At 39.1% G+C, this 9,231-nt stretch overlaps 1 protein-coding gene across 1 annotated transcript in view; it reads left to right on the top strand.

Annotated features, from left to right (window-relative positions):
* Positions 1-9,231, top strand: part of ITPR2 (inositol 1,4,5-trisphosphate receptor type 2) — a 238,969-nt gene that overhangs the window by 154,683 nt on the left and 75,055 nt on the right. The window contains exons 36-40 of the mRNA XM_019471985.1: positions 3,025-3,133; positions 4,796-4,983; positions 6,278-6,461; positions 7,057-7,313; positions 8,245-8,445. Coding sequence (XP_019327530.1) covers positions 3,025-3,133; positions 4,796-4,983; positions 6,278-6,461; positions 7,057-7,313; positions 8,245-8,445 — 939 coding nt within the window. The remainder of the gene's footprint in view (positions 1-3,024; positions 3,134-4,795; positions 4,984-6,277; positions 6,462-7,056; positions 7,314-8,244; positions 8,446-9,231) is intronic.

Here is a 9,231-nt window from a genome sequence, read left to right as displayed (position 1 = left end):
GACAGGACAAGGGGGAATGGTTTTAAACTAAAGGGGGGTAGATATAGACTAGATATAAGGAAGACATTTTTTACGCTGAGAGTGGTGAAACGCTGGCACAGGTTGCCCAGAGAGGTGGTGGATGCCCCATCCCTGGAAACCTTCAAGGTCAGGTTGGACGGGGCTCTGAGCAACCTGATCTAATTGAAGATGTCCCTGCTCATTGCAGGGATGACCTTTAAAGGTCCCTTCCAACCCAAACAATTCTATGATTCTATGAGTTACGTGCTGGAGGTGACAGGTGTTTCTGATACATTGTGTGAGCATTTGCGCATTTCTCAGCTCTGGTTCATACCATTGGGCTCTTCCACTCTTTGTAGTGGCAGCTAATTTCACAAGACTCAGGGAAGTCGTGTGGCTGCCCAAGGTCATCACAAAGGGGGTGAAGGTCCCAAGCTTGCAAATAAGTGGGCTGAGTCTGAGGACGCGTTTTTGACACAGCTGTCAGGCAAAGCATAGGTTCTACCACATTCCTGCTTTTCAAACACGGTGTCCTTGACTTTTGCCAGTTCAGCTTCTAAGAACTGTAAGTGTTGTCTGGATTTGTGGGAGGTTGAGAGAGGGAGTGAGAGAGAGCTGGAATCCTAATGATTAAGACTTGCTCCTTGGGGCAAGAAATGAAGTCCACGCCTTAGTTTAGATATGGGTGGAGCAGGATTCCCCTTTCCATAGCCAGCTGGAGAAGTATCTTCATCTCACTGCTCCTCCTGGTGTCTTTGAAGTTAACAAAGCAGGAAGAAGATCTGAGATGTGCCAACAGTTACTTGCTTCCAGGCAGTAAGACCCAAGTGCTAAATCATTCAGTTTATTAGTCAAATGCTATTTCATGGTCTTAAACATTCTTCCTGATAAAATAAAGGCTGTTTTGATTGAACAATAAAGCTTGTGACCACGGGTATTATTCTTAACTATATATAGATGGCTTTTGGTGTTTCTTCCCATGACTGCACTGTGACTGTTTATATAATTTACCATGGCGCTCTTGTTAGTCATCAACAGACTGCATAGATTGCTGGTTGAGGATGTTGCCTCAAGCTGAGTGGTTAATCAAGTGGTATGGCAAATGCCAGTCTTTCTGATTAAAAGATCTTGTCTCAATGCAGTGCCTATTCTGGATCGGGCCCTAGTCTGGAGTTAGGAAGGGTTTCTGCTCTATGATCCTATTTGTGTGATATGATTTTATGATTCTGTGATATATACGCCTGAGAGAGTTTGAAAAGGGACTTTATCCTGGTTCTTAGTCCGTGTTTCTCAGTTCTGGTGGGAACTTTTTCTTCTTCAATAATACGTTTGGCTTCTTCAGGAGATGTGAAAAATGAGGTTCACTTTCCTCTTAAGACACTGGAATTTGGTCACAGCTAGAGACAGGATGTTGAGCAGGAGGAGCTGGTGCTCTTAGCCATCTCGAAATCTCTTATGAGCTTGGTTAGTGTACCTTGTCCATGCATGCAGGGTTAAACTCCATCACAAACTAGGCTGGCAAGGAATCTGTCTCTGTGTGAGGTCCTCAGAGACTTCTGGTTGTTTGTCTTCCTCTGTAGCATAGAGCACGCTGGCTTAAGCTCACCTGGAAAATCCACCTAATAAATTCCCTGGCACCGCAAATGTGTAGGTGATGCTTTTTATTTTTCTTGCAGCCATTGTATTTATGGCTTTTGATATTTTACTATAGGCCTTGCACTTTCCTTGGCTGTTTGAGGGAACTCTGTATAGACTATTATCAAATGAAAACATCAAAATACGAGAACTAGGAAAGAGTGGCTGTTTTGTGTTGTCAGGCTACACATACAGAATACTGCATTCTGGCACTTGAGGTGGACAAGCCCATTGTCCTTGAGGTCCATGAAACAGTGAAGCCCCACTGTGGCATGTGGTTGCTCTTGGAAATATCACTAAGTTAAGAGAGAAGTGGGAGTGTGGGTAGTGCTTCCTGAGGTGTTTCTGGGACTTGCTTCCCCACTCCTTGCTGTCTGTGGTGGCCACAGAGATGTTTCAGTTGAAAAGTTGACTGCTGCACTAATGTGCAGGCGCTGGTGAGCTGGTAAGTACTGAGACTGCTTCCGGTGCGCGTATTTTTAAGAACTGTTTTTCATTAAAACCAGTAGGTGAGTAAAAGTAAGGAAGAAATTGTCCCATTTTACTGCCAGGCTGTTGAAATGAACAGTTTTTCTCCTTCTGTGGTAATCATCAGAGACCTTGCCGTACTTTTTTCTTTATAAAATCTTAGGTTACACATACACCTACAGTTGTTGTGTCATCTACTGCCTCTGTAAAGCTGAGTGTTGACTGCAGGTGTTCTCAGGAGACTGAAGGCAAAATAAAAATGCCAAGTAATTGGTACCCCCCACTCTTAATTCAATGTGCCTTGTGTTGCAGAACATATGCAAAATGAAAGGGAAGATCTTCAGAGAGCTGCATGCAAATTTTGACTGGTTGTGGTTTTGGAAATAAAGGAACAAGGACATACAGAGAATGCTTTTTAAGCTATTCTATCAAATGTCATATCTCTTTTAATATTTCATGTGATGTGGCTTCTTTCAGATGATCAGCTGGATTATCTGAGATCAGAGAAAAGGGAGTGATACTACTCAGCTGCAGGAAATAGGAAGAAAGTACTGCCACGGCAGGGTAGGGCACAGACACACTGACCGCAGAGCATTGGCTCTTTGTAGAATTTGTTTCAATATACATCTCTTACAGATAGCCAGTAAAAATTATTGAGGTGGAGGTATGTGATTTATAATCAATAAGTTTAAAAGAAACTTCAAAGAAAGTTTATACAACAGTATTTTAGAATTCTTCCCATGAGATTTGTTAGATAAGACCATTAGATGTTTGTTTTCTGGACAATTTTACTATTTGTATGCTTACTAATTATAATGGAAAGACCTAATAAATTATGTATCTATGTTAAACAGCTTGCTTTTCAAACAAAGGAAATTGGCCACAACTGTAATTTCTTCTATTTTTATCTTTCTCTTAAAGGGCAACACTTTAAGGAAAATACTCCTATATCGCTACTTTAAAGGAGAATATGGAAGTGGTATGAATGGGCCTCTGTCTGCCAGCTACGGCAAAACTGCACAAGTGGGAGGTAAATCAACACAGAACATTTAAAGAGAACAAAATTAGCAGCACCATTTTTTCTAATAGGCACATTGGAAGTGCTCCAGGGATTCAGTTGGTAAATAAATCAAACACATTCTGTAACCGGTTAGAAGAGAGGTAGTGTCAGACTTTTCCTATTTTTAAGTTGCATGCACTTGTCTCAGATGGCTGGTGTGCATTTGGTGGTACTGAAGTAGGGACTTTCCCCATGCCCCCCAATCAATCATTCAATTCAGTTCCAATTGGTAACACCATTTTAATTTGCCAGTAAATCCACATCCAGAAATTCAGCAAAGCACAAAACATTTGAACAAAGATGTTGCTATTCCTGGAAACTAAAAATTTTTTTGAAATTCCAGACCCTTTATTGATATATGGAAAAAAAAAAAGATATAAGGAAGAGCTTTTCAAAAAGATACTGGTTAGGCAATGGAACAGATTTCCCTGAGAGGCAGCAGAATTTGTCAGTTCTTGTTACAACTTTACCAGACAAGACTCAGACAAACCTGCTCTAACTACCATGAGCAGGAAGTTTGAGTAGATGATCTCTGTAGGTCCCTTATAACCTAATTTTTTGTATGATTCTGTTCTAGAAGCCACGGGAAGTTACTGTAGGGAGGTTTCTAAGAAAACCCAAAATAATGCATGTCACAGGAAATGAGGCAGAAGCTAGGTATAGAGCCAGGTCAAAATACTTGCCATTGCATTTTCAGCATATATTAAAGGCATGCCCAGATTTGTGGGCATTTCCAGATGTTACCCAACTGATCCTCCTTGACTATTTCAGTGTAGGCACTGGAAATGTTTACAGTCTTAATATCCTGTACACCAAATTTTGTTCCCTAACAAACAGGAGAGTAAAGATTTCCTATTTTTTTAGTTCTCTCTCTAAAAAGTGTGTGTGTGTGTGTGTGGCTTCATCACAAACAAAGTCTGAACCATTTTAATCATTTAATCAAAGCAGTACTGACTGATTAAAGCAGCACTGTATTTTTCCTAATGAAGTAGATGCAGTTACATCTCTGTAAAAGCAAGTATAGCAGGAAAGATGATAATCTGTGGTAATAAAAGATGGTTGATTTAATGAGCTAATACAATTTAACAAAATTCCTTAAAACCACACCTTTAATTTGGATTAACTCAAGTCTCTGTTCTTAAAGAAGATCATCGTGATGTTAATGGCCTAGGAGTTATATTGGCAAAAGCATTTAGCTAGAAGGTCATACCCATAACCAGAGTGGATTTACCAGACACAACCTTTGTATAGATTAGGCCTGAGATTGAAAAGCAGATTTAAAAGTGGTCTCAGAGCACTGACCATACACACAGTTTAGTGTATGCAGCAGTGGAATTAAAAAAGGGGTTCGGTGGACAAATCAGTGTCATTTCCAACTTCTTTATTGTCTGAATATCACGACAGAGCAATGGTTCGGGGTTTTGTTTTATTTCTTATTCTTGGAGCCCAACATTGCAGTTTCACACAAAAATCTTGTTTGTATCAAGGGGAGTTTTGCCTCAAACAGAATTTCAAAATTAAATTTATTACATTGCTACTGTATGCATAAGACAAATTATTATTACTAATAAATTCATTTTCATATACATATGTGAAACAGACATAAGTGGTATGTATTTGTCTAATTTGCAGGTGGATTTTCAGGACAAGACTCAGATAAGTCTGGGGTAACCATGTTTGATATTCAGTGCCTTCTGGATAAAGAAGGTGCATCAGAACTAGTCATAGATGTTATAGTAAACACCAAAAATGACAGAATTTTCTCAGAAGGCATTTTGCTTGGTATTGCGTTGCTTGAAGGTGGAAATACACAAACACAGGTACTTACTTCATTTACTTATTCACATATTGATTTTCAAATGCATGTAGTCTGGAGACAAATAAAAAGAACCTTTTTGCTGTGAGTTCTGTGAAAAGTTTATCGCTATAATATGTATCTCTATAATACAAGTGTAAATATGCCCTGTTATTATGCAGTATCTCATCGTGTAGACTCTTCAATAGAAGAAAACATTTTTCAAATGTCCCTTTGTGTAGCACAGTGCTTCTTTTAATCTGGTCTTTGCCATATGAACGTCATCTCCAGTTATTTCGTATCTCTCTTTGTAAAATTAAAAATTACAATACTTTCAACTTTATAATAGCGATAAAATTAAGTTATTTTCTGGAAAAGTTTAGGGATGTTTATCAAAATCTCCAAAGAGAGAAAACCTGGCTGTTTGAGAAGACCAAAATCCCAGTCCATAGAAAATAACTGCTTTAAACTACGGATTCTAGTTTTTGTGAATGATATCCCTCTCATCCAACTTTAGCCAAATAAGATGACTGTTTATTCTTACTCTATGATCAGCAGAGTTATCATAAGAGCGGAGAGATGGTATGAATCACTCCCCGCATTTCCCTGTATCTCATCATTGCCTGTGAAGGGAGCCTAAATATGAGAGGAATCCCATCCTGTATCTTTATTCTGTAAAAGAGAGAATACGATCTGTGACCCTTAGAGAGTGTCCAGAAAAAGTTGAAGAAGTGAGTTTTTCTTGCAGCTTTCTAAAATGAATTGTTAGGGGCTGTGAAATGCTTTTACTTTAAGATAGCGTTTGTAAACTGTTGAAAATGGTACTCAGCCTGCTTGACAGTAATACTAAGGGACTGGACTTAATAACCTAAAATATTAATTCCAATTCTGTGTGAAGCACAAAAAATGTATATAATCTAAGCTATAATATTACACATTAGATGTTTCATGCTTCCTCTTGTTGTTACATAATAACAATTACTTTTCACTATTATTTGTAGATGGGATATTATAACTCTAGAATGCCTGGAGAAATGGAGTGTGTCACAAAGTAATTTAACTTCAAGTGTAATATTGTGACATTTTAAAGACTGCAAATAGCAGCGTTCACCATTTTATCCAAATTTAAAAATGTTATCATCAATCCTTGTTACCAGCCTTGTATATCACTTTGTGGAAGAACTGGTCAGGTAGTGGCCAACATTTGTTCTGTGTAAGTGAAGTAATTATTCATGATTTATTTCACAAAAAATAGTGTATTTTTGTATTTCTTCTCCCTTAGAAGATTGATATCTAAAGAATTTTTTTTTTTTTTGCAGTATTCGACTTACCAGCAACTGAAGGAGCAAAAAAAGTCGGAAAAATTCTTTAAAGTCCTGTATGACCACATGAAAGCGGCTCAGCAGGAGATACGGTCGACAGTGACAGTGAACACTATTGATTTGGGGAGCAAGAAGAAAGATGATGATGGTGACCTAACCATATCTGTTCCCAAAAAGAGAGGTAAGGAGGTACCCAAGTAAAAGAGGGGAGAAGTGCATTATATTTAAACCGCGTGTACTGCACCACTGATACTATGCTGTGTTGATCAATAAGCTTTAATATTAATCATTGGTAATTTGCATCTTTTGCCTGTTTTTCTCTAAATTACAGGCCATCTCTTAAGCTGGTTACAAGGAATTAGCTTTGATGAAATCAGTGAAGCTATGCCAGTTTACACCAGTAGAAGATATAGAACCATATTTTTAGAGAAGCAGAAGTAGAGGCTGCTGCTAATGGGGCTATTTCACAAGAGCAAGCGCAGGAACTGATTTCCCACCCTGTGGTCCTTCCATTGTTCTCATCATTTATTGTATATGGGAGAGAAATAGTAGAGCTTTTTGTTTTAATGTTCTGTTTCACTCTGGTTTGTGGTTTATTTGGAACATGCTATCCCTGCATGAATGTTGCTTTGATATTCTTTGTAAGTTGCCTAGAGGTCTTTGAAAAGTTAGGCACCAACAAAGAAAAAGTTGCATTCATTATTATTGTTTTCTTATTGTTTAATCAAACAAGGAGAAAGAGTTTAAAAAATGAAGGAAAATTATCTTCTTTTCAGTAAAGGATTCAACCCTGCATCTGAAAGAGGGTATGAAAGGACAGTTAACAGAAGCATCTTCTGCAACGTCCAAGGCTTACTCTGTGTATAGAAGAGAAATGGACCCAGAAATAGATCTTATGGGCTCAGGAACAGATGCTGCAAACGCAGAAGAGAAGTCCGCAGAAGAAGCAATCATGAGCCCTGCCATTGCAATCATGCAGCCAATACTGAGATTTCTTCAGCTGCTGTGCGAGAACCACAACCGAGAGCTCCAGGTAAAGTGTTTTTGAGCTGAGCTCCAAAAGAAGTATTACAGGAGCTGGAACTTCGTAAGGGAAGAAAAACATGCCTGTGCGTGGCTCCTGTTACAGAACAGGGGTGACTAAAATGTTCTTCTTCTTTTGGTCCAAGGGATAAAATAACCCTTTTCAAGAACCACTTTCATGATCTGGTTGAACTCATGTTTATATCCGCAGAATTGCTTGGGGACCGCAGCATAGCCACATGGAATTGAGAAGTGTCTGAATGTCCCTGTTAGTATAGTTTCTGTGCACAAATGGTGGATCACTTACCACAGGCTTGAAGACCACAGGAAGTTTCTGGGCAAAATTTGGGTACTGCTCTTTTCCCTAGGTATTATGATTGAAGGCTTTAAGATGCTATGTGTGTCCCTGCTATCAGTTCCTCTAGCAGAAATTACTGTCCCCATGGCAACCTTTGCAAAATGAATTTTCTGCAAATATACCTCAGTGCCGTGTCCAGCAGCCTCCCTTAAAGCAGTGTTGGGGGTGGTTTGAGCTAAGCTACCATTCTGCGCTGACATGGCTGAGGAGCAGTCGTAATGTGCCACCATACCTGCTCAGCTGTGGGGCAACAAGCTTCCAAGAGAAGGGTCGTAGTAGATGGGTGGGGGCAGGTGTACAGGACATATATAAGACATTTAAGGCCAGTGCAGGTGTTTGCAAGGGTCACTTTTGTAAGCCCTCCTTTCTCTACCAATTTAATCAGATAATGGTTCTAAACTGCTGCACTAAGGCATAACATATTTTCTACAGTGTAGCGTACTTCAGTATCTAAGGTACAGTGGTCATATGGTCGTAAATTGTTCCCTTTAATATTTTCATGAAAAAGACTGCGTGTTTGACTTGACTCTAACTCTTGGTTTTTTGTTGGTTTTTTTTGGTGTTCCTTTTCTCCATCCGCCAGAATTTTTTAAGACATCAGAACAATAAAACAAATTACAACCTTGTTTGTGAGACCCTTCAGTTTTTGGACTGTATCTGCGGAAGCACGACAGGTGGACTGGGCTTATTGGGGCTTTACATCAATGAGAGGAATGTGGCTCTTGTGAACCAGACGCTGGAAAGCTTGACTGAATATTGCCAAGGTCCATGCCATGAAAATCAGGTAGGGCTCAAATAGCTTGTGGATGCAGAAGAATATACCTGGACGTGTGGTATCTGTGTGCTTATCATAAGCCTTTCGGTGTTCTTAATAACATAAGTTCACTTGTAATTGCTATGACTAGGCTTAACACGTTTCAAGCTTTCATAAGGCCTGAACAATCCTTTTAAGTCAGAACTCAATATAGTCTCTTCCTGTAGTATGTCTGTTTACATGGAGGGTTTCCAGTCCTTTTGGAGAGAGTTTAATGTCTTATGTCAGTGGGTCCATGGTTTAAACCTCACTTTGTGAGGCTGGATTTCAAGTCACAGTTGTGGAAGTACATTGCATACATAACCTTGTTTTCTTCATTTTCCTACGTTTTGCCTTTGCTGGTGTTCATATAGGTTGCTAACATTTACTTTCCCCGGTTCACATAACTGCCACAAAGTTTAACTTACTATCCTGCTGTACTACCTATCAGCATCTTTAATTATGATATCAGTAGTGAAATGGATGAGACTAAAGATCATGCTTCTAATCTTCTGTGCCTTGCTTGATGCAGTCTTTTTAAGTCACATAGCTGTGACTTTTGGTAGATGTCTCTTCAGTGTTGTGCTGAGGCAGTATAGAAAGGTAAAGAATGTAGTTACATGCTGCTATATTTGATATGAAGAGAACCGTAGTAAAGTTGTCATGATGGAATTTCAGAATTTTTACTATGGATTAGCAATGGGAAAATTGCGGTGGGCAAAATTATAGAGGCAATCTATTCTTGATACTAGAAATAGCTGAAGAAATACATGCAGT

This window comes from Aptenodytes forsteri, unplaced genomic scaffold (genome assembly GCF_000699145.1).
Source record: "Aptenodytes forsteri isolate BGI_AS27 unplaced genomic scaffold, ASM69914v1 Scaffold241, whole genome shotgun sequence".
NCBI classification, from domain to species: Eukaryota; Metazoa; Chordata; class Aves; order Sphenisciformes; family Spheniscidae; genus Aptenodytes; species Aptenodytes forsteri.
This window is presented reverse-complemented; position numbering and strand designations above follow the sequence as displayed.